General features: G+C 37.7%; 1 protein-coding gene across 6 annotated transcripts in view; it reads right to left on the reverse strand.

Moving 5' to 3' along the window:
* Window positions 1-19,743, reverse strand: part of LOC139964502 (uncharacterized) — a 141,244-nt gene that overhangs the window by 46,641 nt on the left and 74,860 nt on the right. For all 6 annotated transcript variants that reach the window (XM_071966102.1, XM_071966100.1, XM_071966098.1 and 3 more), the window contains one exon: window positions 19,465-19,518. In XM_071966102.1, coding sequence (XP_071822203.1) covers window positions 19,465-19,518 — 54 coding nt within the window. The remainder of the gene's footprint in view (window positions 1-19,464; window positions 19,519-19,743) is intronic.

Raw genomic sequence — 19,743 nt, forward strand, 5'->3', positions numbered from 1 at the left:
ATAGCGCAAAAATCCCAGGGTGCAATGCGCTTAACAAAACAAATACAAAATAAGATAATGCAGTTGTTGAAGCATTCGAAAGAATAGATTCATGACTCGGTCCAAAAAACACCTGCTTGATTACACCAATAGCCCCAAAACCCTATGACGGTGAAATTATACAAAAAACTTATCTGGAAAAAAAATAATATTTTTTTCATGATTACAAGATAAAGAAAAATGATAATTAAAACGTGGAGACAAATGTGACAATGTAAGAAACCAATTTTACTTCTCAGAGGCCACAAATGCTTCTAAAGAAAAAATGATAGTGAAAGTCAAAATGAACATTATCTTCACTTTGGGGGGTGATGTTTGCATGGGGGGAGGCAGGGGATTGTTTTAGTATTATATTTATGAACAATAAAATTCAATATTAAATCACATTTGTGTAGTGCTTGGTGAGTTTGACTACTGAAAAGAATACATTGACAGGCCTTGTCATGTGATTCCCTTAAGAAACTTTCAAAGTTCAAAACTTCAACACACATCGCATCACGCCCTAAACTGTTCACTGAAACTCATCACAATGGTGGCAGCGGTGGGAATTTTGGCTGAGGTAAGAGATGCACGAGAGAATGCACGATGGTGTCATTAGTCGAGTAAGATGTACACCACTGCTACTCAACTCCAACATTAACAGATGCACGAAATTTATTTCAATATAGAGTGACAGAGTGCATTGTAATCATTATTAATTAACGTCATAAACAAACCATGTGCAATAGTCACTATACAAACACATATTTTTACATTTTTATCACCTCTATAAGTAAGTTTCACCTTTAAATAAGTATTATCCACTGGTCTGAGGGAAAATCATCCATAATTCTTCAGATTTGTAATTGCGGGTATATTTTGCCATGTATGGGGTTTTGGCAGTAATAACAAGCGATGAAAAGTCCTTCCTAATATTCTGCACTATATATACCTCATTCAATATTTCTCCCCAATCCCAGGCTTTAGCCAACTTACAAATTAATCAACCATATTATCAATAATCGTTCATTCATTGACAGTAGTACTTCACACCCTTCCCCTCTAAACTCATCTACACACCCCCCCTCGCATCCCCCCCTCCAACCACGAAATACACACTTTACTCAGAATCTCAAACAGTTTAGCTTATAAAGTTCACTCCTTGCTTCGATAAATAAACTGCAATGGGGAAAACACCGACTGCATTAATGTTTCGGTAACTCGACAAAAAGAGAAAACCAACCTGACCTTTCGAAACAATTCTTGGTTCAATCCAAATACATTTCTTTTACATAATTCGAGTCAATAAGAAATTATTTTGGCTCGATTTTAATTGATTCTTTCCTGTGTTGTAAAGACCAAGTATATACTTACCAGCTAATGTTGTTTGTCCCAAACAGGCATTAAACATCCAATCGGTTACCAAGAGTAAAACACAAAATTTATAAATCCAATTAAATCCCATCGTGGCCTTTGAACTGTCTCATAAATCTATCAGTCCTGAAAAGTAAAAGTTTCACACGCTGACTGAATCCACTTTTCTGATTATTTCTCGATAAAGGATTTCGGAACCACAAAACAAAAGCCAGTCTGAAAGACTTTTTAACTCTGATACATCATTCTAGCTCCTCCACGCAAGGACAGAATAAAAACTTCATGCTGGGTCTATGAAATATGTAAAATTGTCAATTCACAAGAGTTACCGAACGACTAGATTAGACGTGAGAACCGAACGTACAGTTCTTCGAACGAGAAAGTCGACTCCTAAGTCCACTGAAAATCACTCTCCTTCTCTCTCTCTCTTTCTCTATCCCTGTGGTGGATCAAACAAGATGCTGAGATTTGCTGGAAGTTCTTAATTTGATCAATTATATTTATATATCCATCACATCTCATTTGACTACACTGACTTTGAAGGCAGAACCAGTGCTAATAGAGAGAGGTCAGCTCACAACATAACCTTATGTCAGAAAGAACACCAATAAAAAGACACCCACAGGCTCCGGGTGCGTATTACAAACAAATATAAGCAGGACCCTTAAATCTCGATGGCAATGGCTCAACGTTAACAGAGAATACAGGCCTACTTGACAGGCTTAGCAGTCGGCATATTGAAATACCAAACTGAAATACAGGACACAGATATCAATAATTACTGGAGGAGACACAAGCGACAATGCCTGAGACAAAAAAAAAGATCGGAGCATTTGGTCGGAACCTGCAGCTAAAAGCACATGTTACATTTTGACAAATGTCAAGACATTTTTTTTTTTCGTTCTCTTCTTGGATAATGACAGACTTGAATGAATGTGATCACTGCAGGCAGAGTCATTCATGTAACCTTATACCAATGTAGTGGAGAAAGAAAAAAAAATTCCATCTGATATGGCAAAAAAATGCTACATAAAATGATCGACTTACTGTACACTTACAGGCATGTAAATATGTTTAGCAGTTAGAATTGTACCTTCCAGATTGAACCATTTTATAAGGAAAAGAATCATGCCGAAAACCTCAAAATTGCTGCTGAAAAATTGACCACTAAAGTATGTTCCCATGTAAGATTTCAATGTAATGGCAGATTTCAACGTGTGACGTGAATATTATTGACAGAGCCCCTTCCCCCCAAACCCCCCACCCCATCCTCTTCCCTCTATGTTAACGACAGAATGTTCATATTCCTAGTAATATCATAACCGGTTGAAATCATTTACATATTTAGGCTATTTAGCTACTGTACACTAGGATTTGCAATCTTTCATAACTGCAATGGATCTACTAAAATTCCTTTATGGACTTTTTAAGATTGACAAAAGTCACCAACAGCCATCTAATGTTGGTCACAGATTTTGTGCCTAAATTTTGTGCACAAATTTTTTCAGATTTAAAAAAAAAAATTAATTTCTTTAATTTTTCCAGATTTTAACAATTTTTTTCAAATTTATTTTCTCGAGCAATAATAGCCTGGAAAATGTTCTCCCCAATGTCGAGAAGGATGAAACGATTACCAGGGATATTTTCTAAATGAAAAGAACAAACTGAATGAAACAACATTTCTAGCGTATTTCGGAGTTGACTAGAATGCTCCTTTACAAGAGATGATGACATCACTTCCTCAGTACTGCCTTTTAATTGTTAATGTTAATCCATTGTTTCGTAAATAAATAAACACACAAACGTGTTCTTTTGGAACTTCATATACGACAGACCACCCTTGTATGTCATTTGACACCATTTGTCCTCGACAAATTTGTCATGTATGGTAAACATACCATCAAATTTTTTGGGGGGTTGCATTCCGAGAAACTGGCCAAATAGTCTGCGCACTAGACTTAACAGTCCAGTCGCTTTGATCAACGACCTTCACTTAATGTTGAGAGGGTCGTTTCTCAAAACTTAAAATTGTTCGGATAGAAATCCAACCTGTGAGTGATAGTAATGTGTTTTAATGGTGTACACAACACTTAATTTAATTAATTTAATTTCGTGCCTATGAGTCATCCTTTAAGGTTAATTGAATCGTACCACATGTGACACAGGGATGGGGGGGGAGGGCGAGGGGGGTTGGAAGTCATTCGTCTCGCATCATCTCTACGACCGTACGGTGTGATATTAATGAGTCGCGCATGTATGCTCATGTCATTAATGATCTCTATGTCATTCAGTTACATCTTTAGCTCTAAGGTTGTATATACACATTAGCTATTACAGCGGCGATGCGTAGGGGAAGATAACATCGAACCATAATAAACAAGACCTCGGAAAACGAGCTTAACATCTGGAAAAATCGTTTTGTAAGGAAACGTCGATGGGAGGTGGGGGGGGGGGACAAACCTTGTCGTTGTTGACAAAAAGAGTTAAACCGATGCAGCGGCGACTAAACATCAAAGTAACAAATTTATACTCCAGTGCACGGATGATTTAGTGTGTACCTCGCAAAACAACGCAGGTATTCGAAACATTTCCGGAGGTACTGTAAGTAGGTGCCGCGTTAGAAAACTGTCGACTATGTGAGCAGACGACGTCATTTTAAATTATTAATGTATGCTAGGTGTAACTCAACTTTGGTTCTCTTTCTAAGAGTGGTATATTTTTATTCCTTCTTCATTCTTTGCATTCTTTTTCGATTTCTGCTTTGAATTTGAACAAAGAATGATCGAAAGTTTTCCAATGTATAGATAATTGTAAAATCTAGCATAAATATAGAGAGAATTTAATTAGGTCTGTTAATTAAAAAAAAAATAATTAAGATAATTACCGTTTACAAAGACATTACTGTACAAGAATCTTCCCTTCTTAAATAAACCCTTCTTAAATAAATCTTTCAACCACAAAACCAAAAACTTTGAAGATCGAAGATCAAAGAAAAGTAGTCTGTTACTATGGAAACCTTATTCCCTCTAAATTAACACAATTACCTACCGAGGGGCTTTTCCGCGGTAGCTTAAACAGTTTCTTAACAGGTTGTTCTTTCTCCAACAAGTTACATACCAACCATATATGTATACTTATTTGTCAAATGATGGGCTCGACAAAGAGCAAACTCCCATCAAGTAAACAAAAACAAACAAACAAACAGGACAAATAAGTGGCTCCGTATGTCTAACCGTCTAACAGAATGACTTTTGTTGATGAGAGAGGCAAAGAGAGATATCCAAACTGATATCAAGGTAAATTCCTTGTAATCAGCTGCAATATCCATTATTCCTTCTTACTACAATTTAATTGGTTGTGTTCCTCCTGACTTGAATAAACAACAACATCAACCACAACCACAACAAAAACAACAACAAACATTGACTGGTTGAAGAGAAGATTGTAATCCAACTGAAACAGCCAAAAAATCACCCCAAACAGCTCCAGATATTCCGGCAAGAAATGTCAAGATCAACTATAAATGATTTTGACAAAAAAGTTGGCATTTACAGATTCACCATATATATACAACAAAACTAAGACTGTTGTTAACCAGTCTCACTATCATTATACTTCCTGATACTTCCAGACCCTGCCAAACACAGAGTGACTGTTTTATAGCCCGGGTCTCACCCCTTCAGGCAACAGTAACTACCACCCTTTTTTTTTTGCAACTGCTGCTGGTCCTGACAAAAGATCCCTGTTTTTTGGGATAATCAAAGAAAACAATCAACACTGCAGCTATGAATCACACTTATATGAAACCAGGACCTCAGCCGAGCCTCTACTGGTAAACAACGGATGTAGAGAGACACTATCAGTTTCATATTTCTACCCCGAGAGTTCACATACCTTGTTTACGAACATGCACAGACATTTCTCTGACGCAGACCAAAAACAACAGTGACAAGTGACAATGGAGGGAAGAATGTAAACAAATGTTGGGGGAAAGTGCAGAGTGAATCTATAGCCAGAACAGAGTCAAATTGGCAATGTCAGGAATATGGTAAAGTCGTAAGGTTTTGCCAGTTGACAATTCAAAAGGGCAATTCATTGCAAGGGGTGGGGGTATGGGGGGTCAGTTTGTCAAAGTAATTGCAAACTTGTATTACCACAAATTATCCAACAAATTTAATTTCAAAAGAATCAGACTGGATTACATCATTTTATTTTTCATTAAAAAGTTGAAACTGTGCTGAAAACATATACACAGATAACAAACTGGTGGGAATTTATTAACTGTGGGCACAGTGATTTCAAAGTCATTACACCAATCCTATGGTGAGAGAGTGAGGGGCGGGGGGGGGGGGGATTGTTAAAAGTCTTATTTATGGGTCTACTTATTGGCAGTGAAGGGGATAGAGGTACTAGGTGGGACATGTAACTTTTTGGATCCAAACGGGTATAAGGTTTATTCCTTTTACCAATATTACATTATATACCTTAAATTATTACAAAGATGGTCCTTAATGGGAGGGGGGGCTGGAGGGCCATGGCTACCCAAATATTATTTAGAACAATAATATTACACACTGGCTTGATACAATCATAGCAGGCACTTCCCAACACTACTGAAGACTGTCTAACTCTTGGCCCCATCCCCCGCCCCCTCCCCCACCCTCCTCCGCATTCCTTCCCCTCCTGTCCTCCATTCCAAAAATTGGGCCTGGGGTCACCACTGCTAAGGCACATAGTGGGCAAATAAAAATTTAGGGAAAAGGGGGTCGGGTGTGGAGGGGGAAATGCTAGAAAGGCGGTGCTGGAGAAATCTTCCGCCTCAAAATGATGGGGGTGGGGAGCTAGAATTCTGTTGCTGAAAGTTTGTCGAATGACATTGGCTTTAAACTGAAAAACTTGAATTGATTAAAACCCACAAAAGTAGGTGCAATAGCATGATACATAGTTATCTTCCCAAACTTAAAAAATACAGACTAAACTTTAATAAGGGACAGTTGCTTGAAAAGTCGCTACAAGCCCTCAGGGTCTACAGAACTTGTATGGCTTTCATCATCTCTGTGATATAAAAGCCACTTCACTTTACAATGAGATTAGCTGTTCACCCTTTTATTCGCATGAACTATTTTCCACAATTCAAACCCTCTAACCATTCCCAAGTCTCCTGCATTTAACAAACCAGGTTTACATCCCCCTGACATGCAGAGATTTAACGGGTACGCTCAGAAAACAAAAGCAGTCTCGTAATACAAAGTCACCGTTTTGGGCATATATAGTTTTTAACACCTCCTGGCCATTACAATGTCAATATATGCCTGCACCTCTTATATATTAAAATCAATAAATAAATCCGTCCACCCACATTAAGGGTAAGCCTTTAGTGTTTCAGTAGCAATTTGACAAAAGCAAACAACACAATTACAATTTGATACAAATTCCGACACAGAATTTACGAAGAAAGAGAATAGATTATCGAAACCTTTGAAAGTTGTGCCTACGTGGTGGGCTGTCTTTTTTTTTCTTCTTCTTTGGAATAAACTCAGCCATAAAAGGACCTATTAAACAGAACTTTTGCAGGTCTTTATTTTTAACGGTCATATCAGTACTTTGTTTATATAAGTAATTGATTCAAAGCTTTGACAATATGACAGAGAGTATCCACATATATTTTCCCACACAATTTTTTTTTTAAATTCTTGTGTGATTGTCGGGGTCATATCCTAAAAGCAACTCATATTCTCTTGGTAAGAGGGACATTATTTGGGGCATTCACACCCTTCCCATTTCCCCCTTCTGTCCATTCTGGAATTTCTTCAAAAATTTTCTGCAGATAATTTTCTCGATCTTAGAGCGTAATTAAGTCGTACTTTCACTGACCGTATTACTAAGCTAAATATACTCCTTTAAGATGTCTGTCAACTTCATAAAGCTACATCTTGTGTTCGAATTTGCAACAAATCTGGTTTATAATACTGAACTTTGGAAAGACTATAATAGCACCATGTATGGTGATACTAGACATAACATACATAAATGCATATGCAACAAAACAATTGATTCACTTAGGTTTTGGGAGTTGGCATCTGAAGACACGCGGATAAAACCCTCCCGCTCTCTAACCTTTAGATCATTTACCTACAAAGGCCTTTTTTCAGTATATAAGTAGTAAAAATTGTGATTAGTTTTCTCCTTCCTGATTATGTGGGATATAAACTTGCAATGTCAATTCTTTATTTGGAGGGGGAATTAAATTTGTTAGTAAATAGAGAGTGTGGTGCCTACAGCATATATGAAATAAAATGTTAAAAACTTGCTTTTCTATCGATTATCTCCATTTTTCTTAAAATCGGTACAATTTGTATCATTTTACATACTATGCGTTTAACAGTCTCGAAGCAAGAGGACTGGGGTTGAGAGAGGATAATTAAAGCTGTTTGGTATTTTTTCTGCCCACAGGCTCTCAATCTTGGCTGACTCTACTTTAAAATCTACATTGTATCAGCTTTGTATTATAACATATTGATAAAATGACTGATAAAATGATTGATACAATTGACGTTGACAATAAAATATGAAACATGAAAGAAAATGGAACATAGAATGGTCGATATCCAGATATGGGCGAATATTTACGTGCCTTGGTCAGAATGCCACAAGGTAACTACACGATACACTATACATATCAGTGGCGGAGCATCCATACAGTCAGGGGGGTGGAGGCCCCCCCCCCTGACGGACTCAAAGGACTGCTGGCGCCCTTTTCAGCTCTTTACCACTTTTTACTTATTTACGATTGACTTTTTTATTGCGCTCTCATCTACCTATTGACATTTGTCCCATTTTGTTTGTGTAATTTGGCGATGACACCTATTTATTCTCCGTTTATCTGCAAATTAGCCAGGCCCGGAAATGGTTATTTCCGGCGATCTAGGGAGTACCTTTACTCAAAAAATTTCTGTACACTACGCGCCAACCTGTGGTGGCGCTCCGCCAAGATAGTGTCGAAAGCGCCCCTACAGACCATTCTCGCCCCTCCTGACCAATATCCCTAGCTCCACCACTGATACATAAACAGGTCTTTTAAAGATCAACTCGGAGATTATTTACTGCTTTGACCAAAATTCTTTGCCTTAAAAATTACTACCTGAACCCCGTTAATAGAAAAGATTGTCAACAAGAATACAGTGACTTGACATATGCGTAGGTGTTTGAAATGATTGCACAATTGAAACTTGATTGCACTCAAGACCTCGTAAACTGCAAAAGGTTAGTTTTATAGTCAAATCTCAGTTTGAGTAGTGCAGATTCAGTTTTTTTTTTTTTTTTTTGGTACATGTTTTTTGACGGTAAACGGTTTTTCAATTTCTGAACGTAAAAACAGAAAAGCGGGTGAAAACTGACTGTACTTTACAAGGAAACTGTACAGCAAATGCAAATTAAAACCAGAAAGTCAAATGACTAAGGGATTCCTGGCCAATATGAGAAGAAACTTTTGATACAAGGTTTTTTAACAATCAGAATTGATTAAAGCGTAACCTATGCAAAGAGGGTCGAAGGTCAAACAACCTTCACTTCTGCATTATCAGACTTATTCAGACTGTAACCTGCAATTGACCTTAAACGACCTTTGACCTCCATGAAAAACAATAGCGATCATCAGCTCACCAAGGGCTACCAACATACCAAGTTTAAATTTCAAGCAACTATTTAGTTCTAAAGATATCTAGAAAAGAGGTGAAAACTGATTGTACTTTAAAAGGAGATTGTACAGAAACAGTAAAACATAAAAAATTAGCAAATTATCTCTTTGTGGTACTTTGCCTCAGAATGTGGGTAATAGAGATTATGCTGTGACATTTGTCCAGGTGATCAAAGCAAACTTCATTCAATTTGTGGAGAGAAAAAAAAAGTATTTTAGGAGTGTGTGTCATAGTGCGATGATCAATATTGACATCATTAAAATCATTATTAGTTATCAAACAGAGAACCATGGGAAACTTTCAACAGGTGTCTGACTCAAAAGTTTAACATTTTTTAAAACATTTGGGGGGGGGGGGATTTGACTAAGTTTCATCTAACCCACCTTAAATGGTCCTTGGCCTTTTCACATTACCATCCTTATAAATATTTTATTAAAAATATCAATTAATGGAACAATACCAGCCCAACTGAGTTTCATCTCCTGCTGTGAATACCCACAAAAAACTTTCTTTCATTGGGCTATGGTGTTTGAAGCCATACTATCAACAACAAAAATTTCTACTTTTGTGAAGGTTTTGACATGATTTAGTATTTACTTGACATTTTACACAATATGAATTTAGGATCAGGTGAGAAAGGGTCAAAATGTTTATAGTTCAAAGCCTCCCATACTTTCTCATAGACTCAACCATGGACTAACTGACATCATGAATATTAGATATCATATTATAGAGTGTAGTACCATGGGATTTTGGAGATGGAGAGATACTTTGGGGGGGGGGGGAGAAGGGGGAGGCAGGTTGAGATGAGGGGTAGGGGTGGTGTGGGAAAGGTGTCGGGGTGGTGTGAGGGATGGGTCAAAAGGATATGGGTAGACTGTGGGGAGCAATAATTTGAGGGTGAACAGGCCTGTAGGGGTAATGAAAGGCTGCGGGGGAGGCAAAGGTTGAGAGGAATGGATAGGATTATAGGTTCGGGGATAAATTAATGGAGAAGCATAGGACGGAGGGAGAGGTAGGTTGAGGGAGGGGTAGGTTGAGGGAGGGGTAGGTTGAGGGAGGGGTAGGTTGAGGGGGAGGACAAGGGAGTAATCTCTAGTACTATTGTAGACCTCCTTCCTGTCTACTATTAAAATAGCTGTTACGGTGTAAGAGCAGCCGACAGGGACCAGTCGCCTGTTTTGGGGTTACTATAGTTACGGACCAATAGAGCTTAAAATTATCGAAAGCATATATTGCTATAAGATCAGACCATGCAGGGAGCTGCAACTAGGTGGCACCTGCCTGATGGTACTAAGACACACACAAATGTAGACAAATCATGAGAACCATTCATGACCAACAACAGAGTTAGACTGCCCACACACTACAAGCAGAGTGCAAATTATGAAATCAACAAGAATTTCTGACCAACTTTCTAGATAAATTTGGAAAATATTTTTGAACCATTTATAGTAATAAGCTGTATTTGTTACTGTAATTTGTCATTCAGCCTCTGAAGAAGATCCTGCTAGGATCGAAACGTCAGGCCCTCTTACTTTTACATAAGCTGTATTTTAATAAGAATAAAGGTATGAACCTAATCTTCAGAATTCAGGGCTAAAATACAAATAGCTTTTCTCTGTAAACAATAAAACAACACTCCCTCCTCTCCCCCCCCCCACCCAAAAAAAAAAGAAAATTCCTTACCATATTAAATTGTTTACAGACAATGCAGTGTTTACATTAACATTGTGGAGGTGGGGGGGGGTGGGGTGGGTGAGGGTGGGGTGGGGGTGGGTTGGGATGGGTAGATACAGATTAACTGAATTTAGTCCTAGAAATAAACCAAACAGTTCTTTGAAACGCTTCCCACTGAACGTGAGAATCCTGACAATCTCCAGATCATGTAAAAACAAAGCAAACTTTCACAGCCATTGTTATTGAAGGTTCCCAACTGAAACACTTCCCTTTTTGTTATTATCCAGGTAAAAAGAACAAACCAAATTTTGTAGTCTTCCAAACAACACTTCCTACTATAAAAAATTCTCCCGACGAAATATTACATCACAAATAGGGATACGTTCCTTTCTCACTAACAAAATAAACCACCGAGTTTCTGCCACACAACCATGCACCGTTCTTCAAAATGAACTGACCGAGGTAAAAGCTTTAAACCCCTTCGACTAAAATGACGATTCTGGGGAGCGAGCTGGCCGATACCGTCCAACGGCCCCTGGCGAACTATTTCAAAAGAGCTTTTCACACTTCCTGTATCTCAAAATCCTTGAGTTGTCTAAACATTCTTTGATGATGACCAAATGTGTAAGTCATCCACAATGACATCCCACACAGATGTATCTTTTAGAAATTAGAAATTGTCCTTGAAAGACTTAAAAGCCTATCTCCACATATCCCAGGTCTCTCTGCCTTTTTTAGAAATGTCGAAATTTCGTTTCGTTTCACGCAAGTACCAAAAACCTCATTCAAGAGTTTCAATGGACAAAACATGTTATTATACGGTGGTAAACTAAGGCAGTCAGTATTAAAAGATATCTTCTGTTTTTTGTTTTTTTTGGGTAATCTTGTTTAAAGCTGATCGGCTTTGGCGTCTGGACGACCTTAAAAGACAGACTCCAGATTCTCCGATTGGAGAATGACGCACAGACTTTACCAAAGTTTTATCCTGTAACCTACAATAGGTCTTCCTTTATGCTATGGATTATCCGTACGAAAAATCTAGCATAACTTAGCAGGGCGGAACTAAGCGCGGCTACACAAAAGGGGACATGAAAAAATCAGAAAAAGAGAAGCTTACATTGGGAATGAATGTTAGGGTCCCTATAACTATCTTCTATTGTCAAAAGTATTATATAACAGATGAAGCATATCTTTGCAATCTCTGGCAACATACTTACATACTCTAAAATTAAACCGAGAAACCTTGGCAACACTTTAGTGCAGACACAAAAAAAAACATGTTTCCGGAGGATTTGAAGCAGTAGTGATCAAGAAGACAAAAAGGTTTATAGAAATCATTTTCAAACCACAAAACTGTTACTTAATAGTTTGGCTAATTGTCCCATACCACAATTTGAAGCATGAAGCACAGAGATAGAGAGAGAGACCACAGAGCTACACTTTTTATTCTTTCCTGTTTTTCGCCCTACAAGGTAAGGAGTACTCTTCACAGGTTTATAACAAATCCAACATTAGAAAACAAACCTTAAAAATGTAAGCTAAAACCACAAGATGCTTTTGCAATTCAAAAATATTTGTTTCGTTTTGGGGGGTTTTGTCAGACATACCGCAAACTTAGGACACAAAATTAACTTTTCTAATATAAACCCTTTCTTTTAAAACAGATTCACACATTCATATACTAATAATAATGATGTTTGATTTATATAGCGCTTTATACCAGCAATAGGTCTCAGAGTCCTTTACAGACGTTATATTACCACTGGTCAATGATAACCTGTCCCAGAGACAGTCCCTCCAGGCGACTGCAGTTATATACTGCGCCCAATGACAAGTTACCTCACAGGTACCCATTTAACCCCCTCCCCCCAGTTGGAGAGAGGCAATTGAGATAAAGAATCTTGCCATAGGACACAAAGTAATGAACTATAGGCAGAGAATCGAACCAGCAACCCTTGGATCAAGAGTCCTACGCCTTAGCCAGTTGGCCACCACACTCCCATTACTAGGTATGTTGTGCTTGTCAAAAGTTAGTTATTCTAATAATGCCAACTAAAAGAATTTATTTGCCCAAATATTTGTAACTGTATGACCTTTCAGGTGAGCATGAAGTAGAACAATAAAATAATACACGAGCTTTAGCTTATAACTATTTTACTTTATGTTTCACCAACTCTTTCTTGATAACAAATACATTCTTAAAATACCATTTCATTGGATAGCCTTTATTTTCCCCATAATGCTAAAACGTTTGCGATAGTCCAATAACATAAGTTTTTCAGCATACCATAGAAAGGCAATGGTAGTCCCAAGATTCTGCTAAATTCTGCTAGAATGGTCATCACATGTTTCTCCCTTGTTGACCACCTATATGCATCCCTATCGATATCTTAGCCATTCACACAAATACTACTGTCCAAAGAAAAATCATCCATATCAGAAAGTGGAGAAACACAATTGCATAATGATATTTGACAACTGATAAAAGAGAAAGTTACTGAAATTATTGAACGGAAGGGAGAGAGAGAAAGTCACAAATTCTGGAGAAAGAGCTATTAGGTCAACTAGCCATTGTAGAGTCCATCTTACAACAGTTGTACATAGACTAATTATACTGAGACACACTGAGAATGCCATAGGCATTCACACAAAAAAATTCCATAAGTAACAGTACTGGGCAGTCATTAATGCACGCGAGTACCGTGGACCGCCAATACACCAAAAAATAAACGTTAAAACAGAGCAAAACCCCATTGTATAAGCCAAACCTCTCTCTATGGAGGGAAAATAATTCCAAGAAGACTTCTTTTTTTCACCAAAGACAAACTTCTTTACCGACGACGACCACAAAGCAAGAGCTTTCCAACAGTATAGCCACGACCACGTAAGAAAACAAATGTGTGTGTATATATATACTGACAGTGCCAAAAAATCCCAAAACAGAAAAAGTCACAAATCGCTGACAGAGATGTAGGTCAACTTGTTGTTTGGAGCAGAGACACAAATAAATTCTAGATGAATGTCCTAGGAGGACGAGATGAATTTCCTAGGAGGACTACAAGAATGTCTCCTGAGCTTCTGCGAATCTCTCCGTCAAACTGTAATCAATTCTACTTCTGGGAGAAATTTTTCGGCCGGTCCATGACAAGCAGGTGATAATCCAACTGTGAATGTCCACCAAGTTTTTTTTTTCTTTTTTACGATGTCCATTGATCTGGTATTTAGCTCACACTGACCCTTCTGTGTAGAATAGTACAAATCCTTGTAAGCGTGACAAATTAGGGTTTTATCTAAAACCGGCTTCTTTTTTAAAATAGCAAGCACGGTCCATTGGTTGGCTTAATGGGGTTAGACACTTTCACTGTCAGAGAAATTAAGTGGGGATGGAAAGAGAGGGGGGGGGGGTTATAGAATAAAACTTAATAATCATATGTAAACCATTATTCCAGTATCAGTGTACTACCAGAGAGCTCTCTATAATAATCCAGATCTTCTGATTAATTTTACAGGCTTTTTGTGAGTCTTTCATTGGGTGTTAGCTGTTCGGGAAGACTAACTGAAGTGGAAAAGGAAGGAAATTAATAGAATGAAAAAGAAAAAGAGTTGATGAAAGGAAAACTTAAGCAGGGCTGCAAAGGGAAACCTCAAGGGACTACAATCGTTAAAAATGACCTCACATGGTCTTCAATCCAAACTAACTTGATGTTCTTAGGGAGGTCATTGTTTTGTAATCCATGGGGAAGGAAGACAGAAAAAATGGTTGGCAGGTTTGAAGATAATCTCAGGCTTCTGGTGAAGCATAAAGGTGTCCAAAATGCGTTGGTCTGGGGGGGTGGGAGGAGGAAATATTATATATAAATATATATATTTGCACTGCTGGTCTGCTAAGATAATCTCTACTGCTTGATATTGATTCACCCTTGCTGCAGTAGGGGGTGGGGGTTTATAATTTCATCATTCTTTTCAAAGATCTAAAGACTAGTATTATGAAAGTAATTAATATCCAACGGCTCGTTCTACTACTTGCTTGAATAAAGTCGTCAATTTCACATGTTTTTCTCTTGGAATATAAAACCAAACAGTATAGACACCGGCGTCTCGGTTTGACCTGACATGAAGGTTCCCTTGGGGGTTTTTTTAAAAACAATTTGTGACTTCCTCTAATCCAAAATGAGGCTTCAAGTCAACAAGCAGGAAAAAGAATTAGATGCCAGAGTGTTTATTTCCTATTACATTGATCCTGTTTTTAAGATGCATGGATAACTCTGAAAATAAACAAAGGCTATTCTAATTGGTACTGGCGATTATTAGTATACACAACGTACTAACCTGACCTAACACTGTCGTAGCCCTAGAAGCAAACATGCTGACTTCGTCCGACCTCACGTTTAAATTTTTTCAAATATTTTCTTTAGCTTTCTTGAGATTCATCTCGCAAATGTTAAGTCGCAGTGATAATAATCATACCGGGGATGAAACTTAAGATTACAAAATTGTAGGATTTCATTATTATTCTTGTTGCATCTTTCAATCGATCGAGGGGGGTGAGGGGAGGGTTGGGAGGGGAAGAAGGGACCTTACAAATCCCTTACCAAAAGAGCAAAGTGGTTCATTCAAGCCCCTCAAAATAATTATTAAGGAAGAAAACAAATACGAAAAAAACATTTAGTTTACACCAAAAAAAAGAAGGAAAAAAAGAAAGAAATTACAACAAATATCTCACCAATTTCACAGCATGTACAGAAATTTCTTGGAACATGCCAAACCTATTGTAATATAGTATTAGGTCTTAAAGCAACAACTTTTACATACATTATCACTGTGTGATGTCATTTCTCCAGAAATCTTCAAGATTGTATCGCCCGTCACCAACACCGAAACATTCAAACATGCAACTAACAACAACGACAAACAACAACAACAACCATATATAGTAATAGATGTAGTAAAAAGTATGAAAGAAACAAATATGGAGAGATTAAAGTAATACTTAATGATGTGTATTACAAATAAAGTGAAGAAAAAATCAAAACAACTGGATTAATTACCTCTCGTCCCACACCTGAGACGATGGCAAGCGGTTAGTAGAAAGGAGAAAGATGACAGACAGGTTAGTGTTAAAAAGAGAGAAAATAATGATAATAATCATCATAAATGAGACTTATAAAGCGCCAAATCAGTAGTCACTGCTCAAGGTGCTTTACAAAGAAAGCAGATTAATTTACAAAAGAACAAGTGAAAATATGGGTCTAAATTAAACTTTTCAAAGTAGAAAGTTACACAACAACGTGAGAGATATCAAAAGTTCCCATAACAGTCTCAGAATCAAGAATTTTGAATAACTGAATTTTGACGGTGTTATATTAACGAATGAAATTGTCAGGCGGAAAGTTAAGTTTTGACAATTAAGAGACCCCTTTAAATATAATATATTACATTCTACTGAGCAGATTGGTTTCTCTATCCCAATTTTCTTGGGTTAGCCATTTTACAATTTTGTATTTAGTTGTAAAATTTTTTTTAGAGAAATCTTGAGAAATTTCTGCAAGAACGAGTATGTTTCTTTACAAGTCAATCAATTAAAAACAATCTAAATTTTTTTTTCATAATTATTCATATCCTATTGTTGATTAATTAAATAAGCTATCATTTCTATCATTTTCATGGAGAAAGTATAGCCAGATTAAGTTTGATGAGGGCGCTATGCATCTTCTGTGTAACTTCAAAAGCTCCAAAATAGTTGATAGAGACAAGCATTTCTTAGACAAGGATAACCTAATTGGTTATTATTCAAATTAGAAATTATGCACAAATTTGCTAGTAACTTATCATATCCAGATTTAATATTTTGCATCAAAGCACCACCAAATTTACCAAAAAAAGGAAGGGAGACACCCATACCCTTACACACATTAGCCCCCCCCCCTTTCCCCCTAGTGCAAAAATGGGGCATACACCCCTGCTCAAGGGTATGTAACACATCACTTGGTATTTGATATTTCTTAGAAATCTAAGATTCTATGATCTCTGTAAAAAGTAAGCCGGGCTGACGTAACTGCCAATTTACAATATTACAGACCTTGAATTTCGTAAGACTTTTCTGGGCAATAAAACAGCATAGCCACCATGTTTTCTTAGACAGACACATTCAAAATGTTTTGATAACAGAACAAGACTCTTTTTTTTCATTTTTCTAAAAGAAATAATTCAAGAGAGCATGGGTATGAGATTTTCAAATTTATGACTTTCAAGTACATAACATGAAAATCTATAACATTGTTTATTGAAAACTGGCAACAGGTCAAGTAAAACTACCCCTACTCTTGCTTTGTGTAAAGATAAAGAACACTGAAAAGGAATGACTTTTCATAGAGCAGCCAAAGATAAGAGTGCCAGAGGGGAGAGTATTTTTTTTTTTATAACTGTTAACAGATTCCCTCCCCCCCACCCCATAATACAGCACACTCTGATTGTGTTTTACTGCAAACTTCCCCTTCCCCTCCCCCCCCACAATACCGCACACTATTATTGTGGTTTACGGAAAAATCCCCCCCCCCCCAAATACAGCACACTCTGATTGTGTTTTACTGCAAAAATGAGTCTTATCCTATATCTCTCTTTTTCACAATTTGGACAACTGGTAGTATTGTTCTAGGGTATTTCCATGTGTGAAAAATATCTATTTGTAATATATATATATATAGTATATATGCTGATGACTGGTACTCACATATTTACTACACATTTATGCTGGTTTGCAAATGTTTCATTTCAGTTTCCAAACACGGCAATATCTTTCAGTCTGTGGCTGGCCCAAGACCTCCCAAAGACAATTTCACCTTTCGAGTACAAGCTGAGACTGTAAACGCATACATTTCACGTACAAATTGCGTGCAAATCTCATCCTACCACTGAGTGACCTATGTTAGTATGCACATCAGTCACATACCATATATTTAGTATACTCTTGTCATTTAGCCTCTGAAGAAGATCCTGCTAGGTTCAAAATGTCAGGCCAACTTATGTTCACACATTCTCTTACACAAGCTCTCTAGTGGATAAGCAGTTTGCTAACAGTTTTATTTTATTTTTATTTTATTTAATAAACTCAACATGCTTTTCCAATTATGGGCAAAATCAGTGAGACAAATGATTGTATTTGGTGAGAATTTTTTTGGGTGGGTGTTCTATGGCTCACTAAAATGTTTTAAGAAAAAGGCTGTAAATTGATACATTTCACTAAATATCATGTCGATATAAGCTGGACTATCCAAACTTTTATTTTCCAGATCCTGGACTAGGCTATATGGATCCCTCATTCATCTGTTTATATATAGTTTTTATTTTATTTGACATGCTTCTGACCTTTTAAAAACCTTATTGAAGGGGAAAAAGTCAATGCACTGTCACATTCCACTCTGAGACACACAGTACAACCATTACAAAAAGTAAACTAAAAATTGGATAGGAAACCTGATATATCCACAGCTTTCAGGGATGCTGAAGGCTAGATCGAGCCCTGCTGACAATTAAATTACCAGCCTTCCTCATTGAAAGTCTTGGCTTTCCCTTAAGAAATATATGGAATATTGAGCACGCATTATTCTTTATCCAATATTTCCCTGGGCCCAACTAATGGACCCTGGGCCTTGAGACTGCAGTCCCCCTCCCCCTGAACCCCTACACACCCCTTCTTGCTGATCGGGACAACCTGCCGGCAGGGCTAGTACAGATAATCCAATATCTACTGTAGATGTCTACCGCAGAGATGTCTACCGTATATGTCTACTACAGATGTCTACCGCAGATGTCTACCGCAGATGTCTACCCAGATGTCTATCTCAGGTGTGTACCGCAGATGTCTAATGTAAATGTCTACCGTACATGTCTATTGCACATGTCTACCGTAGATGTTTACCGTAGATGTATATCCAGATGTCTACCGTTGATGTATACCCAGATGTCTACCGCAGATTTCTACCATAGATGTCTACAGCAGATGTCTACCGTAGATATCTACCGCATATGTCTAATGTAGATGTCTACCGCAGATGTCTACCCAGATGTCTACCGTAGATGTCTACCGTAGATGTCTACCGTAGATCTCTACGCAGATGGTCTACCGCAGATGTCTACTGCAGATGTCTATCTCAGGTGTGTACCGCAGATGTCTAATGTAAATGTCTACCGTACATGTCTATTGCACATGTCTACCGTAGATGTTTACCGTAGATGTATATCCAGATGTCTACCGTTGATGTATACCCAGATGTCTACCGCAGATTTCTACCATAGATGTCTACAGCAGATGTCTACCGTAGATATCTACCGCATATGTCTAATGTAGATGTCTACCACAGATGTCTACCCAGATGTCTACCGTAGATGTCTACCGTAGATGTCTACCGTAGATCTCTACGCAGATGGTCTACCGCAGATGTCTACTGCAGATGTCTATCTCAGGTGTGTACCGCAGATGTCTAATGTAAATGTCTACTGTATATGTCTACTATATGTCTACTGTATATGCCTACGCAGCCTACACAAAAGAGAAATCATTTTGACCATGGGAATATTTACCAGCCTACCGTCCTGCCTCTGCCATTTTAAGACCAGATCATATCATGTCGATTTCGATGAACATTTAATAGTGATAAAAGGTTAACAAACTTAAAGCAAGTCTCAAGACACATACCTTTATCTCCCTTGGGTCCATCTGCTCCATCCAGTCCGGGTGATCCAGTCCCTCCTGTCAATGAGAGGATAATAAACGGATTAAAACAGAGTCACCGCCATGAAAAGTGTCATCGGTCATAATTATCCAACAAGCATTAGACAAATCAGCTGTGCCCCTTGCCATGACTTTCAGACCAACTGAGATATGCAATAATGTTCTCACACTGACCATTATTGCACTGTCCAAGTCAAGATACTCAAAATAGCTTCTTGAATTTTGATTGAAAAGTTCAAGGCA

This window comes from Apostichopus japonicus, chromosome 23 (genome assembly GCF_037975245.1).
Source record: "Apostichopus japonicus isolate 1M-3 chromosome 23, ASM3797524v1, whole genome shotgun sequence".
NCBI lineage: Eukaryota > Metazoa > Echinodermata > Holothuroidea > Aspidochirotida > Stichopodidae > Apostichopus > Apostichopus japonicus.